A 19,041-nucleotide genomic window follows, 5' to 3' on the forward strand; every position below is an offset into this window, starting at 1 on the left:
GCGGGCCGTTGAATGAGCCCATTTAATCGTGTTATTTTTCCGCTTGTACCACAGCGGTGCTACGTCTCAACGGCCCGCAATCCCTCCGCCGGCTCAAAGAATCCCCTCTGTCCTCGCCGATCCCCCGGACCCCCGGAGCAGAGCAGCGGCGAGGGGTCGCCCCCATGAGCCGCCCTCCCTGCGGTGCTGCCAAGGCCGGGCTGGCTGCGGCGGGCGCTGGGGCTGGGCGAAGGGGCGGGGGCGCGGAGGGATCCGCGGGGGCGTGGCGCGGTTTGAAAGCGTGAGGCGGGCCGGGCGCGGGCCCAGGTGAGGGCGGCTCAGAGGGAACCGGAGCGAGGAGCCCTTGGCGGGGCCGGGAGGGTGGGGGAATCCTCGGAAGAGGCCGGGAGGGTGCGGGGAATCCTCTGGGCTGGCCGGGTGGATGTGGGAGGTACTCGGGTACCTGGGGTGAGCTCCGGGGTTGCGGGGTGCGAGCGCCCAAGGGGTGCTGCTGACCGGGGGAGTCCCGTTGTGGGGGCTTTTCCCTCGTCTGGTGGCTGTGATTGTGGCCAGATCGGGCTCCTCTGGGGTCTGAGAGCAGAAAAAAGGAAAAATAAGAAAGAAAAAGTTTGCCCAGGCGTCGTTAAGAAGGTTAATTTCGGTAATTTTGTATCTAAAAGTGCGGGTATTTGCAGGAGCGAAGTGTCACGTTATTGAGTTGTCCGTCATTAACTTCACGAAACTAACTGCAAAAAAACCCTAGCCTTTTAAAGTTTCTACTCAAAAGCTCGTGATATTTTAAAAAATACATATTGCCAGTGGTTTTAATTTTGTTGATTTCTTTCCAAGACTTTCCTTCTCTTTCTGCTGCTACTAATTAGTGTTGTTAAAAGTAGCATTAAACTGCTGATATTTGTTGTAACACTTGGAGCAAGACAGTGTGATTGTGATTAATGTATTTTATACATGTATTTGACATTAATATGAGGTTTGACAGAGCTTTGTGGCTCCTTACCCTGAGCCACTCCTGTGCCTGTTTATAATGCAGGTTTTTAGTGGTCTTGTGTTTTTCTTTCTGGTCCCTGGCCCTTGGGTCCTTTCCCTGCAGTTTTTTGGGCATAAATTTCCCTTCCCACCCTCCTGTTAAACACCTTGTCCAGGAAAAATGTGGATTTGGAAGAAGCTTGAGCGTGGTAGTGAGCTCTTGCTCTTAGCAAATAATATTTTTTTTTTTCTCTTTTTAATAGGAATCTGTAATTACAGGAGTAAAGGCTGAGTGAATGTTCCTTCAAATAAATCCCAAACAATGCTCAGAGGATCTAAAACTCCCCTGAAAGTTAAAGAAAATGAGTGTGGTTGTCCTGAACAGAAGGAAGAGGCCTCTTTCCCTCCACCAAGAGACCAGAAGAGCTGCAAAGTGACCAAACCCAAAGGCATCAGACCATCCAAGAAGGAGAATTTCACTGATGGGAACCAGACACAGCCACCAAAACGTGTCCTGAAATGCCCCGAGGAGAATTTGTGTCAGCCCCAGGGGGTTGATGTGAGCTGGCAGCTCCCTGGGAGGTGTTTTGGGGCGCTCAGGGGGGATGTGCTCGCTGAACTCCCCTTGCCTTTGCACACCAAGGGGGATTTTTCCAGCAGCCAAGCTGTTCCCTTGGAAAATGACTTCTCCACTCCTGAGAGAGACAAAGTGGAAGCAAAACCTGATTTTAGACTATCCGAAGAGAGGAACAAACCTGTTGATTTTGCCGCTGTGGTAACTGCTGAGTTTGGGATCACTCGGGAAAGTGTTGGCAAACGGCCCACAGGTGAGGCTGGGGTGACAAATGACTTTTGTCCTTCTCAGAGGGGCTTCTGCAGCTCCTTTAGTCCAGCCTTGTGCCAAAGGCTCTAATTTAGGGCAGATTCAGATGATCAGAGTTTGAGTATGCCCAGGAGCACACTCTGAGAGGCTGTTGCTACAACATATTTATAGGATATCCCCTATACAAGATAATGATACCATTTAACTGGCTATATCCTACACAGGTAAATGCTCCCTGTTTATCTCGAGTTAATGAAGTGTTTGACTTTCACAAGGGAATTGCAAGACAAATTCTGCAAGTATTGGTGAAAATACTAGCAAGCAATTGAAAAGCTAAAAGGCAGACTTGGTTTGTGATTAATTGCTTTATGGCCCTTAATGTGATGTGCTCAGGGAGGTTTCTTAGGCTGAGCAGGTAATTTTGTATCTTAGAAAAAGTAGCATTAATCAACCTTAAAAAGGATAAAAAAATTACCATTTTAGAGTTTTAGGTATTACAAAACATTTTTGTGGTTTTGTGCTTTGTTTTTCTTTCTAACCTCTTCTCCCCTTTTCAGGGACTTCCCCAACTTCCCTAAAATTTAGGAGAAGGTCAACAGTTGGATTGAGGGGATCACCAGAAAACAATACCCTGATCCGGTACCTGGCCCAGCAGAGGAGCAGCAGGCAGAAAGAAGCATTCACCCAGGTGAGAATCCTTCCCAAATATATGAGGGGGAACTTCCACTCCCTCCAGAAGCCACCTTGTGCTGGGAGAATGGGAGGCAAGTCTTGGGAAGAATCCAGCAGTAGGGATAACTGGCATTGATTTGCTGCTGTCCCTTGGTCACCTGACAAAGAAGTGTTTCAGGTTTTGTTTGCACTGTGTAGAGGCTGAAATTTCTTCTCCATGTTAAGCTTGCTGATGTATTTTAACTTTTGTTACATTCTTGTGTTTGCTACACTTGGTTTTTGGGTAATTAAACTGTTACTTGTTCCAAATGAAGTGACTTCAAGTGTGAATGACTTAGTTAATCAGATGTGATCATGACTTGAACCATGCTGGGCTGTCAGAAAGCAAATTCTAGACTAGAAGAACAGATCAAATGCAGTAAAATGTACCAGATTTCTGGGTGAAGTTCCTTTTTTCCCATATTTTTTACTGTACAGATACAATTGAAGCCAGATTAAATGCCAGATTCTTTGTCTTTTAGGTCAAGGTGGAAATTCAAAACATTAAAGCTCAAATGGTGAGGGAAGAAATGCCTGATGGGGTTAATTTTGTTTTGGCAGATCAGTCCTTTTAAACCTGCAAATGTGAGGTCGCTGAAGGACAAGATGGAAGCTTTCCAAGCCTGTTTTGAATCCCTGCAAGAAGCTGAGGGGGAGGCTGGGCTCTCACACCTGGGGGAGCCTTTCCAGGAAGGAGGTTTGTATGAGTTGATTAAATATCCTGGTCAGTGATTTACATTAAATATCAGCTCTTCCTTTAGGCTGAAAGTATGAAACCAGAAATATTTCTTAAAAAACAGAATAATCTTCCTTTATAAGGCTCAGCACAGGTGTTTGTGCTTGGTTTGAAGTTTGGTTTGTTTGTTTAAACCACCTTAATGCACCCTCATTAGTGGTTTCTCCAAAAATTTGTATTTTTGGGACTCCTTAGTTTTGGTTCCTATATTTGTGTTCTTTGATAGATTTCTCACTGAGCACTAATGTTTTTGCACTTTTTTTGCATGAAACAGAGAATAGTTTTCATTTTACTTTTCTGCTATTGCAGGTCTTAACATTTATATGAAAAGAATCACTTATTTTCAAGGCTGGAAATGTTATTTTTGAAGTAGATCTAAAAAATGTGTTCTCCCTGCCTAGAACATTACCTGACTTTTTGCACCTCTTGACCTCTCTTCATTGAAAAACCTGAAGTTTCTCTTTGCAGTTTGTTTGGGTTCTGTTTTATTTTTAATTGATGCAGCTCTGAATAAAGCACCTCCTAACAAAGAGCCAAACCTGGAGCAGTGGAGAGAAAAGTTCGTGTTGGGCAACAGAGGAGCTGCTTTGCAAGAAAATTTAAAAGGAAATGGGACCAAGAGCATCAGGAGTGAGCTCAGGATCTGCAGCATCTTGTCCCCATGCCGAGCTGTGACTGCTGCTGGCCCTGCTGCTGCAAAGGTGCTTTGAACTGGGGAGAAACCTCTAAGTTAGACATTAAAATAGACAATTTCTTCATTAATTAAGCATTTTCTAAACATTTCCCTGGGTGTTTTGGGAAAATAAATTCAGGTGAAAGAGTGGATGATGGGGAAAACTCGGAAATCCTTGTCTGTGGGATTAAAACCCTCCATAATTTGTGCTGTTGTAAAAATCCTGTGACTTTTTCTTTAGGAATGGGTTTATGAGCCGCAAAATCCCATTAAGTCCTTGGAGACTGTTGTAACTGGAGATACTCTGGAAACAGGCCATGGTAAGAGGATTCAGCACTGTTATAATCTTTGTTAAACCCTCATTAAGGAATAGAAATACTGGAATATTTTTCAGGAACTGTTTCAGCTGACATTTGTCATCTTGTTTACAACTTAGGATGCTGTAGAAACCTGATGTAACTTTTCCTTCACGTACTGCTCCTTTTTTGTATTGTAAATTTGTTTTATAAATTTCTGAGAACACAGAATAGTACATGTGGCTCAGAAAGAGCCAGTACTCACAGACTGATAAATTTTTGTGGGATGTTTCCACACAGGATCTGTTGAGATGTGTGCAGTTTTATAGCTCACGTTTTTATACTAAAGTTTTGTCAGTTTTCCTTCAACCTTTTGGTGTCAGAGCTCTGTGCTTTCTCTCCAGTTCCCAGGTGTGCCCACAGTGGTGCTGTCTCAGATCTCAGCGCCAGGAAGGCTGACCTTGTGGGAGGTGTGAGCCTGGCAGTGCTGGAGGGAAGCCAAGCCCCTGGAACACCACTGGGAGAAGGGAACATTCCCAGCAGTGATCTCTCCCAGAGCAGCTCCATGCTGAGATCCATCCTGAAGAAAACCCCGGGCAGGGAGCTCATGGACAGTGCCAAGGTTGGTTCAGTGCTTGCACTAAGGATGAGCCCAAAGGTGCTTTGATTTGATTTGACTAATTGCTGTGCTGACTGATTTGACTGGGAAGGAATTGGAAATGATTTAATGCTGCTTGGCCATCGTGGGAGCTTTGCTTGGAGGTTTTGTGGTGTGAGAGGATCTGGGGTGACCCAACTGTACCTTCTAGGACCTGAAGGGGTCCTAGAAGGACAGGAAAACAGAGACTTTATGAAGGTCTGGAGTGCCAGGACACAGGAAATGGCTTCAAACTGACTAAGGGCAGTTTTAGATGGTATATTGGGAAGGAATTGTTCCCTGAGTGGGTGGGAAGGGGCTGGGATGGAATTCCCAGAGCAGCTGTGGCTGCCCCTGGATCCCTGGAAGTGCCCAAGGCCAGGCTGGAGCAGCCTGGGACAGGGGGAGGTGTCCCTGCCATGGCAGGGATGGCACTGGATCATTTTAAGCTCCCTTCGCACCAAAACCATTCCATGAATCCATGAAATTAATGTTTTTGAGCTTTATTCATGCACCAAACAAGTAGATTTGGCTAAACAAAAGGCTTGATTATTAAATGCTGCTTAGAGGACAATATTTTAATTAAATTTTATTGAACTGTATCTCTTAAATTTGACAGGAATATTCAAACAGTGCCAGTGACAGAGGAGGAGGTGAATCTGCTGCAGTCTCCAATTGTGTAAAAGCCTTTGAAACATTGCAAGCAGGTCAGATTCCCCTTGGCTTTCTTTATTTCTTTTTTAACTAAAGTATTGTCTAGGATGAAAAGATTTTGCCTCTTTGCAAAATCTGGTTTTTGGTATTAATCACCACTGAATGACCTCCTTGTGGCATCCTGCTGATGATGTGGAAAACAAGATTGCCAAGGAAAAGAACATCTATCAAAAAAAATTAATCCCACCCCAAAACTTCAGAAAGCCTCGAACACCAGAATAGAATCTCTGATTTTTAAAGGAGTTTTGCATTTTTTAACTGAAACTTGGGGAACAGATGGTCATTTTTAGTCTGTTTCTTCCTTAATTTTTTAATAAATCCAGAGTGAAAATCCTGGTTGGCCTCACAGGCCCTGAAAAGTAGCGTTTTGCTGATCGTTTGGGTGATGGTTTTTAGGAGAATATTTCAGTCTCTTACAAAGCCTCTGCTCTGTGCCAATCCCCCTTCACTCAGCTGTTTATTTCATTTTATTCCAACAGAGAGAACTGACAGCCAGAGCTCCAAAACGCCAAAGAAGAAAAAAGTGACTTTTGGGGAAGTTCTGAGCCCTGAAATCTTTGACCAAAGCCTTCCTGCCAACACCCCCTTACGCAGAGGAGCCTCCCCAGGCTGTCCCCAAGGGCAGAGCCTCAGGGCAAGGCCGGGCCTCTCTGAGGAGCCTCTGCCCCTCCTGGATTTTGGTTGGGATGATGTGAGTTTTTTGTTCTCTATTCCCTGGGAATGGTCAATTCTTGGTTAATTCCACCCCCAGCCTCCTTGGTTTTACAAAGAGATTGCTTGGAGTTCTAGGATCACACTGAGAAGTTGAGTTTTTAGGAATTCTGACCAGCACTTTGGCTTAGAGAGTTGTTTTAGGAGGTTTCTGAATCTTGAAATGTTTTTCCCTTTGCTTTTTCTTATGTTTTGCTGTCGCGTTTTGTTTTGCCACACGGAGCAAAGGTGTTTTCTTTCAGGAAACAAAACCATTTTGTCTACAAACACTGATGGACAAGGTCCATCAAATATCTGCTGTAATTTATTGCCAAAAAATGTAATTTTTTGTTTGAAGGAAGGTGTTGAGCCTCTCCCAGAATTCCTGGAAGGTTCTGTTGCTGCAGGAGCCCCTTCAGCTGTCGAAAATGCAGAAGGTAACCCCAACTTGTCTTTTGCTCAGTAGATAATGAATCTTTTTGTACCTGAAAATTAAGAGTTGAGGCTTTTGGTTCATTTTTCTGTTTGAATTTTTTTTTTTTAATACAAGGGGATATTTTTCAATCATGTTAAAATTTGAATGCTAGCATTTAAATGCAAAGGTTTTCTTCTGAAGTTCATAGCAGTAGCTGGATCTTATTTAGACTTGTGATATCTTTCTGTGAAAATTTTACTGCTTAAAGTAATTTTTTTTTGAGAATCTTGATTCTGACACTGTAATTTTGATGATTTTTAAACAGCAACCCAACAAGAAAATAATTGAAAGTGGGTTGTGCATATTTATCTGTGAAAGCTGTGGATGTTCTAATTACTGTTACCAAATCCTCTCAGGCTGAGTTTTCCTCTGTTTTGAAGAGCAAGGTAGAATTTTTTTATCTTGCCATGTTTCATAGTCCTCAAGACTGAATTCCTACTCCAGATTAAAGTGTCTGAAGTGCATAATATCAGAAATTATGTAGGTAATTTCCTCCAAATGTGATTAACTTGCATTGACACTGATTAAAACCCTTTTTTTTTTTTTCATTTATAGTAGCAGAGACTGACAAACCTGACATGATAACTTGGTCTACTAAAAGGAAGGTGAGTTTCCTTAGTGATAAGGATAAACAATTTTACATTGTTTTTTTGAACTTCTTCAGGAAGAACTGTTCTCTTTTATCCCTCTTGATGCTTAAAAAAGTTTTTCCAGCCTCAGGTATGAGGATTATCTATATCCTGGTGTATGGAAATACCTCCTGCTAGTGCCTTGAGGAAATGAGATTTTTCAATGAAAATGATTTTCCAGTTATTAAAAATAAAGCCTGATACTTAAATTGACAATTTCTATTGGATTTTCCAGGTGCTTTTCCAGATAATCTGACAAAATGTTTTGGTTGCTGGAATTTCAAGGCACACAATTGACTGTACAAGAAATGCTTTCAGATTTCAGTGTTGGACAGCTCTGGTGGGAGGGGAGGGCAAAAACCAGAGGAATATAAAAACAGTAACCCGTTTTCTTAAATAACTGAAGATGAAAATTTACTTATCTTCATTATAATATAAACAGGACTGGGAGAAATGAGTCTGTAATATTTAATTTCCAGTTGTGCCAACCCTTTATGAGGTGATAGAGATTAATTCCATTTGATTCTCATGCCTGTTGGACTCTGGGGTTTTATAAGCAGCAGGTGCCCCCAAGCACCCCAAATCCCATTCCTCAGCAGTGCAGGGCCGTGGCAGATGACACTGACTGCAGCAGCTTGGGAGCCACAAACCCTGGGAATGACAAAGACACTAAAAACCCAGGAAGGAGCAAGATTCAGAGACAGGAGAATCCAACCAAAGCTGCTCCCAAGAAGACCAAGGTGAGTGCCAGCTGTTGCAGTTGCTGAATTCTGCTCTTATTTTTATTTATTTCTCTCTCCAAGTGTCTCTCCTTGTGTCTTACAGGTTTATTTTGATCTTCCTGTTGCTGCCAATATTTTCTTCTTCATCCCCATCTTGTTTTCCTGCATTTCCTGTCCCATCCCTCTTCTTTACTGACTTGAGGACTTGAATGCTTGTAGGGCCAAAAAGATCTTTTTGGAGAGAGGTGTTTGTGTGTTACTTTTCAGACTAGAGGGCCAACAAATGAATTTGTGGTTATTCCCTTCCCAAGCTCTTGCAGAGCCATGTTAGAAAAGTAATTCTTTTTTGCTTTTGAGTTTTTAGATTGTTCTGTAGCTACCAAAAGAAGTGGAACCTTCCTTTTAGGGGAAACAGTTGTCATCCATCAAAATCCAGTCATGACATGAGTTATTCAAAAATATTGTAGAGGATTATTAAAATTTCACTTTAGTCTTTTTTATTGTCCTTCTCAATCTTTTCAGAAAACAAAATACCCAAGCTTTGGGAGAAGAAGAAAGAAAAAAGTCAAGAAATCTTTGTATGGGGAAAGAGAAATGGCTTCCAAGAAACCCCTTCTCAGCCCTATCCCTGAAATTCCAGAGGTTTTCTCTTCCCTCTCATCTCCAAGCTCGCCAAAGGCAGCTGCACTTTTTACAGGTAATTTGGGTTTTAGTTTTGTTTTGCTTTGTTCTTTCTGTTCCTTTATTTCAACACAAGAACACACACAAAAATATTTTTTTTTACTTTTAATTGCTTCTGTAATAGCAGAGTCTGGAGGATCTAATCAATTAACAATGTCCATCTGGATAAATTCAGTTCTTGCTGGATTTCAGTGTAAATCTGACAATTTATTAAAGGAAATCTTTACTTTGGTACTGCTGTTTTCACAGTCTTTAAGCTGCTGAGTTGGGCATGAAGAGTTAAGGGATGTGCAGAGCTTTCTGTTGGGTTTGTTCCCCACTGTTTATCTGGGATGCTCATTTAGAAAGTTATTTTTATATAGGTAAAGAAGTATAAGAAATAATTTATATAAGAAGTGAAATGCCACGAAGCTTTTCTTGTAATACCTGGAAGGTTTTGTACTCAATTAACCACGTGTTTGTTCTCATTCAGAGGCTGCAGCTTTGGGCAATCCCAAAGCCAGGGGTGCCTGCAGGGACATGCCCCAGCAGCCCCAGGCTGGGAGGAGGAGTGAGAAGCTCCGTGCAGCTGCTGTGTGCCCTGTGTGCCCCGGGCTCCTGGAGGAGGCAGCAGCCTCCAGCTCTGGGCCTGGAGACTCTGAGGTGCCAGGGAGCCTGGAGGCTGCTCCTGGCCCTGCTCCTGAGGTAACTGCTGGGCTGAGGAGGGACCACAGGAGTGATCTTTGGGGGAAAAACACTAGGAGTGATCAAAGTGGGGACCAGGCAGCCATGGAATCTCCATCCTTGGGCATTCAGAACCCAGCTGAGCCTCTGAGCAGCCCGTGGCAGGGGGTGCAATAGGATGATCTTTAAGGTCTCTTCCAGCCCTGGCCATTCCAGCATTCTCTGCTTCCCAAGCAACCTAAGTTTGGCCTCACACTGAAACAGATTCCAGCCTGCAGGATTCCCTGTCAGTTGTTGGGATTTTGGAGATTGACATGACAACAATAACCAGCTCAGCTGTTTGAAACCAGTTTTTTTATGGATTACCTCTTGCCTATACTTAAAAAAACCTAAGAATTATTATTATTTTTTGTCCCCCCCAGTTTTCAAACACTGTGCCAGATGCAGAAGGTGATTTTGATACATCTGAGTTTTTCCAGCAAGACAAAGAGACTCTATGTGAAAAAGAAGCAAAAGAAAGCAGTTCCTTGGTAGAAAAGGAGGAATTACAAGGAAATCTCTTAACTGGGCTGGAAATTCTGGAACGACAGGATGTACAGGAGGCTGCCCAGAGAACCAAGTGTCCTCAAAAGGATTCTGTCAGAGGTGATTCGGCAAGGAGAAGAAGAAGAAGCAGCCGTGCCTCCTTCTTCCCTCCTGCTGAAAACTTGGAAATTATTGGGGCTGATCTTCCAGTTTCCTCTTACAATGTGGAAGAATTTTTCTCAGTGCCCCAGGCAAAGGAGGGGTCCCTGCAGGCCTGCAGGAGGAGCAGTGCCAGTGCTGAGGTCAGGGTGAGGCGCAGCATGAGGCTGAGCAAGGATGCAGCGAGTGAGGGACTTGCATGGATTCAGCTTCCCAGTGAGATTCCCAAGCCTTCCCTCCCAGCTGCTCCCAAAGCCAGGAGAAGATTCAGCACATCCATCCTGGCAGGATCTGAGAATATTCACCCCAGGGAACAAACCCTCCTCCCCTTGCCAGCCCCAGGGAAGGAGAACGAGGGCTCTGTTCCTCTTGCTGCTGGTCCTGGCAGGAGGTGGAGGAGGAGAAGCCTCTTTGAAGCCACAACTCAAGAAATGCCCTGGGCTCCCACCCAGAGAAGGAGAAGCACAAATTCTGGGTGTGGGAAAGACAGGAGTCACCAAAAACACTTGGAAGCAGCAGAAACTCTTGAGCTAAGATTGAAAGATGTTTCAGGCATCTCTGATTTTCTGAAGTGAAGGTGCTTCTTAGAACCTTGTGTTGTCTCTCAAGTGCAGTTTTCTTCTCTCTTCCACACTTGTATTTCCACACTTATTTTCTTATTAATTTCCTGGATAATTTAGGACTCATTTTCCTTGCCTTGATGCCTAAATTGCTTGAAGATCTGAGCTGTGTGGCAGACTGGCTCAGAGCATTGGTCTGGTACAGTTATGGCAGATGATGAAGAGAATAAAAATTTCTTCTCCCTGATAAAGGTGGGCTTGTCTTTAGACATTAAACCATGGTGTCAAATGTGTCCTTCCGGCTACACTTGCTCCAAGGGTCTGTTTCCCCTGTGCTTGAAAGGGAAGAGGAGGATGTGGGGAACTTTTCTGTCTTCTGAAGAGGCTTTGGGCAGGAGCAGGGGTGGAGCTCCTTAGAGTAAGATTTTGTGTTAGAGTTCATGAATAATTCTCTGATGTAAAGAGTGGTCATTAAAGAAAAAAAAAACAACTTTTAAACCTTGATTGTGTATAAAATTCATCTGGCAAGTGAGATTGGCTGAGGGCAGAGAAGCATTCCTCAGCAGGATTCATTCCCAGCCCTTCCCTTCCATGTGTGTGTCCTGAGTCCATCCCCTGTCATCTTCCTGTTTGCATTTTTCTGCTTGGAGCAATGGAATCAAGAGTGAGGACTGCAGGTGCTCTGCTCCAGGGTTTGTTGCTGCTCTCATTTTTCATCCTGGGGTGTTCCAACCCAGAGGTATCGCTGTGCTAGCCTGGAGGAAATGGCTTTGTGTCCAACACTGTCCCTTCTGTGACCTGGTTTTTACCATGAGTGATGTGGGATAAAACCCTTTATGTACTTGGCTGCTTTTATAAAGCTTGAAAGCAACCAGAGCAGTTGGATTTTTATACCTCTTTCTCCCAAGACAAGAATTCCTAAAGCAACTTGAAAGAAACACCACTATTTAAGTGCTGTTTGAGTTACAGAATCATTTGGGTTGGAAAAGAGCTTTAAGATCAGAGTCCAGCACTGCCCTGTGGCCCATAAACCACGTCCTCAAGTGCCACATCTCCATGTCTTAAATCCCTACAAAAACAGTTGCCCTAATGCTTGACTTGGGGATTTGCTTTTGGGGTTAGGCTTGGAAGCAGGCTGGGAGAGTTCCTGGGTTGGATGCTGTGCTTGGCTGCCAGGAGAGGGCAGGCTGGGCTGAGCTTTCTGCTTGGAAGGGACGTGGAAAAGAATATCATGGACAAATTCTGAGAGGCTGACAGGTTAAAATGCAAAGCTTGAAAAATTGAGTAGATTAGTAAAACTAGCTGCTCCTTTTACTGTTCAAAACAAAGCAGCAACTGAACTGGAGTTAAACTGGGAGAGTAAAATGATGATGGACTGGAATCAGGTGTGAGTTTTAGATGGAAGTCACTTTGTGCCTAAACAGAGTCAAGTTGTACTTGAGCTGTCTGGGTGTGTCTGTGCAGCTTTTAGCTACCAAATCACTGGTGACACTGTGGCTGTCACATCCTGAATATCTGACTGGGATAGTGACATCGAAGAGCTGTCCTGGGGGAAGAGGAATAAATTCCTGTTTAATCCAGGAGGGGCTAATCCCAGCTCTGGGGGTGCTGAGACACAGCAGCACAGGGACCTCTCCCTCGAGGTTCCCCAAGGGGCTCCCTGAATGGGCTGCAGCTGGGACTGAAGGCATGAGGAGAGGGAAACAAATCTTGGATTTTCTTCCTGGTACAGCTGGGTAGAAAAGGGTTGTTAGGAATCATTTGTGGATGCCTGATGGCAGTGGCAGGGTGAGGAAACCTACAAGAAGTGAAGAGGATGCAGTTCTTTCCAAGAGAGATTGCTACTTTATGGTACTTTTTAGTTCCTGTTCTCCTCTGGATAGAATTCATCCTCAAAATATTTTGTCTCCTTAATCTGGAGAGGACTTGAACGGGTCCTCAGCTGTGCAGAAGGTGCAGTGGTGGGGGGCCATAATCTGTTCTCCATATCTGCACTGAGAAGGACAAGAAATGTGTTTAAATTGGAGGAAAATGTCTCTGTTAAGCATTAAAGTTCTTGCAGCAGCCATGGCCAAGCAGGGGAATCCAGGGCCTGGGCAGTGTGGAATCTCCATCACTGGAGGCCTTCAGGAACAGATTAAACAAATATCTGTCAGGAATGACAGATGGTCCTTCCTGAGGTAGGGATAGGCCAGGATGGCCTCTGGAGGCTCTGGCTGTGTTTTCTGATGGTGGAGATTGCGGGAGCTGGTGTGGGGCTTGCTGAGCTGTCCAGACCGGGCTCCGTGGTGGAGCATGGAGCTCGGGAATGGCTCAGCTGGGGGAATTTGGGAGAGCTCCTCATGCAAGGCCTGTGCAGCATCTCAGGGTTTAAACACCCAGATCTCACCCAAGTCCCTGCTCTGCCTCGGAGCTGGAGCTCCCTAAACTCCTGAAACTGTGGGGCCTACACCTGCTGCCTGTGATGTCTCACAGGGGTGGGAGCAGCAGCGTTTTTCCATTGTCACATCAGCTTTTCCAAAACGGATGTTTCCCTCAGAATGACAGCAGCTTCCTTCTCCCTGTACCAGCAGCTGCTCTAGAGTTGTGTCTTGTCTTGGAGGCCATGCTGCGGGGTTGGAAATGAAATCAAGGTTTATGACAGCAGAGAGGTGTCAGGACTTTATCAGTTTGTGGTTCTGAAGGAGATTCCAGTGGTTTTATCCCATTTTTCTGTGCTCAGCTCCAGCTCAGACCCTGTGTTTTAGTGGCACCTAAAAATCCACGCCATTGCCATTCCTCTTCGCAAGCGAGGCTCTTCTTCTCCCTTTGGAGGGTTTTTATAACGATGAATTTGTGTTTAAAATACTTCCCTACTTTAATTTATATGGACTTCAAGCAGGGAGGGGCCAGCCCTGGGTGTGGATTGGTGAATAATTGCATTTAGCAGCTCACCACGTAATTACTGCTCTGACTGGCAGGGAGGACAAGTGCTGGGGCCTGGAAAGGCTGATTGTTTTGCTACTCTGTAATTATGATGTTGTTAATAAGTAAGAGTAATTACACATCACTTCTGCGAATTGTGGTGGTGACAGATTTTCAGAGCTGGATATCTGGCAGCTATTTCACAGTGGAAAAGTCTCTGCTTCACTTTTCTCAAGGTACAGATAGCAGTCCTCATCCCTGAATTCTCCAGGAGCTTTTCAATGGAAAGTGTTCATGTTTCCCAGGAATTATTTTATGCCAATATTTTGCCTTAATTAAGGTGTACATAAATTATGAAAGTGGGGATGAGATGAACCAAATGTCTCCCTTATGAGTTAATAGTAGTTAAAGTTTCCTCATTCCGACCTGATAAGCAGAGGAAAAAAAAAATACACAAACTGTATATACCATTTTTATTTCTTTCACTTTAAAATAATTGTAAATAAATGGGGTTTTCAGCTGATTTTTCTCTACTTTCTCCTGACTAATGGGCAATAGAAGATGCTGAAACACCTGAGGGCTTCCTAGAAATGTCACTGGTGTGGGTTTGTCTGGGCCAGTTGTTGTTCAGAAATGTTTAGAAAGTTTGTGCTCGACTCCTCCCTGTGAATCCTCTCACTCTTAGAGCTGGAGAGACTTTAGTGATGAAGAGGGGAACAAACAGCAAAAGGATTGTTAGAGCTGTGGAAAAGGAAATGGAGAAAGGAGGAAGTTCCCCTGAAGAATGGCAGGGATGGGTTCAACACAAGGAACAGGGGAAGAAATTGCATTTTCAAGCTGCCAACAGGTACATGAGCACTGGAAATAAAGAAATGGCGGGGTATTCCTTCAACGTGGTTTTAAAGTGAGGAGGTAAAATCAAGATGTTTTAAGTTGAAGTAAGGTCCAATTTCCCCATGTCCCAGTGGAGGAGCTGGAGGTGGGCCTGGACTGGGAGACAAGCAGCCTAATGTATTAGTTTAGTAATTAACTCCTGTAAATTGTGCATAACAGAGCAATTAACTACTTTAGCCAGCTTGGGAGGGGGGAGCAGGAAAACCTGTGTGCTCTGGGAGCAAGGACATGGAACAGATTCCCTAAGCCAGGCCTGAAAATCCTGGTGTTAGTCTTGGGTTATTTCCAGTGACCCCTTGACTCCCATCTTCCTGCCCCCTGCCCGGATTCGGGGCTGGTCAGGCAGCTCTGTTTTTGGAAGGCAGAGGAGACAGATATAATGAATGGCTTTTATTGTGCAATATTTCAACCCCTTTTTGACTGCGTTCGGATGGGATGGAAAATGTTCCACCCCGTGCCGCAGCCAAGATAAATAAAACATATTCCCTAAACCTGGCTGTGTGTTTCACTCAAACTGGCAGTAGTTAGAGCTCCACTCTTAAACAAGAATTTAGTTTGACAATTTTTAGGCCTTGTTCAGCTGAATGTAGCAGCCAAAGAAAATACTTGGGGAGAAAAAAATTAAATAATACATATATTTACAGCTTGCAGGTGGCATTAATTTTTGGGGGGCCAGACTTTTTCGGTTTAAGGATCCCTGTAAAGTTGGGCTGTAGTGTAGATTTTTAAAAAACATTCTTAATTGTCTTTTTTTTCTTTTTAAATTAGTTTTTTTTTAATGAGAATAGTCACTCTGAAGGAAAATACATTTTATGTAGCTCCCTGATGGGTGATAAATTGTTGTGATTCAAGGCTTTAAGAGTTTAGGGTCTACCAAGAACCTGAAAAATCTGCAGCCACAAGCCCCAGCAAAGGAGCAGTAAAAGCTCTTGACAGAAGCCTGCAAATGACTGGCCTTCAACTCCACTGAGTTGGGTTTAAATTCTTTACAAAGCCTTTACTGCTGGGTTTTAGCATTGCCAGGCAGTGCAGCGAAGCCCTGGCAGTCTGTAGCTGAACTATCCCATGCTGTGCAGCATGTTTTATGATCTGAACAATTCTATTTATTGATGATAATAACAATAACACCACCGTTCAATTCAGTCGCTGTGCCCAGAGGTCTCTCGAGGGTTTCAATGAAGGAGCAAGATTGAATTATCAAAGCAGCCACCTCCCCACCCTACAAAGCTTTTATTCCTCCCTATCCCTCTCCACAAGCAAAACCCCTTTGAAGAGATAAAATGCAAAACTTAACACTTCAAAGTAGACAAAAGAGCTGTGGTTTTTAAATCCTGATGATGATTAATCATTAAAAATTACTGAGCACCTCAAAGTCTGAGGAGAAGCTGCAGCACAAATGTTGCTTGTCCCTTGAAAGCCCTGCTGATGCACAAAACTAAACAAGGTAAGAATTGGAAAATTGTGAGTTTTATCCCCTCTGTGCTCTGGGTTTGGGCTCATGCTGTCCTTGAATTGAGTTGTTGCTTGTTTTGCTTGCTCTTTGTCTTGCCAGCTCGTGGAACATCAGGGTGGAAATCAGGGATCCAATATCCCCATCCCTTAAATCACCTGGGTTACACTGGAGATAGAAACTTCTCCCTGCCATAAATAACCTGCCTGTGGCACCCAAATGTTTGGACAAACAAATGCCTTCAGCTCCATGATCAGCAGGTCAGAAATGCTGGGCTCTGGCAGTAAATAATATTCACTAATACAAATCTATTAAGGTTCTAAGGGAATTCACATTTGAACTGGGATTTGGAGCTGTTGAGTGGCCTCGGGTGTGCCGTTGAGGAAAAAGTAATTGTGTGGGTACAAATATTAATGAGGAATAAAAGGGTCATTTTACTCTTTCCTCAAGGAAAAGAAAAAACCCTAAAGTACCCTGGGTGTGTTTTGCAAGGAAAGCTTTGTAAGGTTTATGTAAGGAGTAGGTAATGTGTACATGGAGCTTATATCAGTGCTAAGCATGACATAATCCCAGCTATAGAATCCCTAAATGTTCATTTTCCATTGGTTTTTCCCAGCTCTCCCCCTGCTTGCTCCTCACGGAGCTCTGTTATCCTGGGTTTTCCTGCACCCCCTGCCTCGGGTTTGGAGTCTCCTGCTCTGCCTCTGTTGAATTTCTTTGTCCCCAGTGCTTCCTGCCCTTGTTTAACACCAATGTCCAGCTCTTCCAGTCACAAAAGTGATAAATTTGTTCAGAGAGGTGGTCCAGAAAGGGACCCAAGCAGTCGGGAGCAGGGGGAAGATGTGTACACAAAAGCTGATCAATGAAGGGTTGGCTGGCAGGAACTTTTCCTGGTCCTTGGAATGTTGCCCCCTCCAAGAGCCACAGGCAGCCTCGTTACCAGCCAGGTCCGTGGTGTTCTGTGCCTTGGAACTACCCCTTTGTGTGGGAGTTAAGAAAATGGTCAGGCTTTAGGCAGAATTAAACCCGTGGTTTCCTCCTGACACACAGCCCAAGCGTTAAATTGTTCCTCTTTGATTAGCAAGGCAAATATCTGCTTCTGAAAATGTCTTTTTTTTTCCTCATTCCATTAAGGACTGGGGACTTGGGCTGGTAGTCGAGGAGAAGCCTAAAATGAAATCCTAAAACTTTCCACTTCCATCTTTTCAGCCTGCTTTGCTTTCAGCCTTGAGCGCAGCACAACCAGTGTGCCTGTGCCAAAAGCTGTTTAAACAATATTAAGATGTTTTCTTCAAACTTCTCCCTAGGAAGATACTCTTTTTCGAGAGGAATGTTTTCCCTGGAGCATTACATCATGAGCTGGTTCAGTTCTTGGAGTAAGAAATTGGACCAAATGGTGGGGAAGGTCTCCAGGGGAAACATATTTCTGCTGTTAAGTATTCCCCCCAGGAAGCTCGGAAAGCACTCACGTATTCCCGTTCTGTCCACATTTAGCCTTTCACCTTGCTGCAGCTGAGCACAGGGAAAGAAAGGGGGGCTGGACTTTTTTTTAAGGAAATTTGACCCTTTGTTTTTGTCATTACATTTCCCCCTCTCTCCTTGTGATCCGAGCCCAGGTGATGGGTTGTCTCATTCCTCTGACAGCGATGCTGCTGAAGGTGCTCCGGGTCTGTGTGCAAGCTGCTAATGAAATCTTAATTAGGGAAACTTCCTTGGAAACTCTGGATTAGGAGGCTTTTTGAGGATTAAAATGAGGGGAACCTCTGAGAAGAGCAAAGGATAGAGGGATTTGGGTGGATTAATGGGACAATGTTGAGATGGAGCAGGATTGTGTTTCCTTCTGTGTGGGGATCATTTCCCCATCAACCATGGAGGCTCCTGATAAGGTTTCCTGTATCAAATGAGACTCTCAGAACGAGGAAAAATGTACTCCTTAAATGTAGTAGTGCAGGTCAACAGGGTTTTTATTATTATGACTTTTTTTCCCTCATATGGCAGCTCTGCTCTGCAAAATTATTCTTTGAGAGCTGATAAGCTGCAGTTCACACTTTGGTTTGAAGGCAGTCGAGGACCTGAGAGCAAGTTGGATTTGGAAGGTTTTGAATTGTTCATCTTCAGCTCCATTTCACACCATTGTTCACAATTGTTCATCTTCACACCATTTCCTTAGTGATATCCAACGAAAATACAAAACAGTGAAATAAAACTTGGGAGAAAAACTTCCTTGGGCAAAAATTCCCCAGGGTAGGGCACCGAGTGTTTCAGGACTGGGTGAAACTGGGATGAATTAGAGGAACCCGAGTTGTGTGACCCAGATTGGTTTGATGGGCACAGAGAGAATTTTCATATCCAAACCTTTTGTTTTGCACCTTCAATCACAACTTGGAGAAAACAAAGCCGGGCAAAACTTAATTAAATTTGGTTTTTCTCACTCAAGGGTTCTGACACTTGAAAATCATAAGAGGTTGAAGTGAAGGTCAAGCCCTGCAGGTGTTTCCTCCATTTTTATTTGATATCTAATCTTTCTAAAAAGTGGAGTTTTGTAGGGATTTTTTAAAGGAAAAAAAAAAAAATCACCGATTTTTAACTGTTCCTAACAAGAGGGCCCATGGATCTGGGGCAGCTGGGCCTGGTGCTGGAGCTGGTGACTGGAATTGGCCCAGTCTGGGGAAGGCTTTGGCCAAACCAAGTTCTGAAGTTACACACACTGTAATTACCCTGTGCTCGTTCCTGCTGCAGCCAGGCTCTGAGGTCATCCCGTGACAAAGTGGGAAGTGAATAATTTAACTTAATGGAAGTGTTCAGGGCTTGGAGCAGCCTGGGACAATGGGAGGTGCCCATGGCAGAGGTGACACTGGATGGGCTTTAATGCCCCTTCCCACCCAAACCATTCCAGGGTTCTGTGACGTTTGGATTCTCCTGCCCCTTTAATTCCCAAACTCATTCTGTTTGAATTTGTTTGAATATTTCCCAGAATTTGTGGCTCAAAAACAACTTTTTCAACTTCTGAGCTCTGTGGATGAGAAGCCAAAGGGCCACTTCATTTTCTTGCTGCCGGGAGCTGAATGGGAAAAGATGAATGTGCAAAGATAGATTTCCTTTTGCTTCCTTTCTCAGCCATTTTTTCAGTGCAGAA

The 19,041-nt window shown here is 44.0% G+C and overlaps 1 protein-coding gene across 28 annotated transcripts; it reads left to right on the plus strand.

The window, feature by feature from the left end:
• The first annotated feature begins 18 nt into the window (after nt 1–18).
• Nucleotides 19–11,155, plus strand: CDCA2 (cell division cycle associated 2). 28 transcript variants are annotated; one of them, XM_086865639.1, is made up of 15 exons: nt 19–306; nt 1,227–1,790; nt 2,344–2,474; nt 3,059–3,194; nt 3,738–3,934; nt 4,148–4,226; nt 4,607–4,824; nt 5,459–5,546; nt 6,033–6,244; nt 6,602–6,680; nt 7,274–7,323; nt 7,944–8,087; nt 8,592–8,766; nt 9,223–9,434; nt 9,836–11,155. In XM_086865639.1, the coding sequence occupies exons 2-15, from the start codon at nt 1,286–1,288 to the stop codon at nt 10,670–10,672; spliced, it is 3,063 nt and encodes a 1,020-aa protein (XP_086721765.1). In that variant the 5' UTR covers nt 19–306; nt 1,227–1,285; the 3' UTR covers nt 10,673–11,155. The 28 variants fall into 28 exon arrangements, with proteins under 28 accessions (XP_086721765.1, XP_086721770.1, XP_086721753.1 ...); XM_086865644.1 differs by having other exon boundaries at nt 22–306; nt 7,947–8,087; XM_086865627.1 differs by having other exon boundaries at nt 46–306; nt 3,702–3,934.
• Nucleotides 11,156–19,041: the final 7,886 nt, after the last annotated feature.

Source organism: Cyanistes caeruleus, chromosome 29, assembly GCF_971803275.1.
Source record: "Cyanistes caeruleus chromosome 29, bCyaCae1.hap1.1, whole genome shotgun sequence".
NCBI lineage: Eukaryota > Metazoa > Chordata > Aves > Passeriformes > Paridae > Cyanistes > Cyanistes caeruleus.

Coding starts and splice junctions, on each gene's coding strand:
- CDCA2 (XM_086865627.1), top strand. CDS start 1,286: ATGCTCAGAGGATCTAAAACTCCCCTGAAAGTTAAAGAAAATGAGTGT. Junction 1,791..2,343: donor TGTTGGCAAACGGCCCACAG/GTGAGGCTGGGG, acceptor TCCCCTTTTCAG/GGACTTCCCCAACTTCCCTA. Junction 8,088..8,591: donor CTGCTCCCAAGAAGACCAAG/GTGAGTGCCAGC, acceptor CAATCTTTTCAG/AAAACAAAATACCCAAGCTT.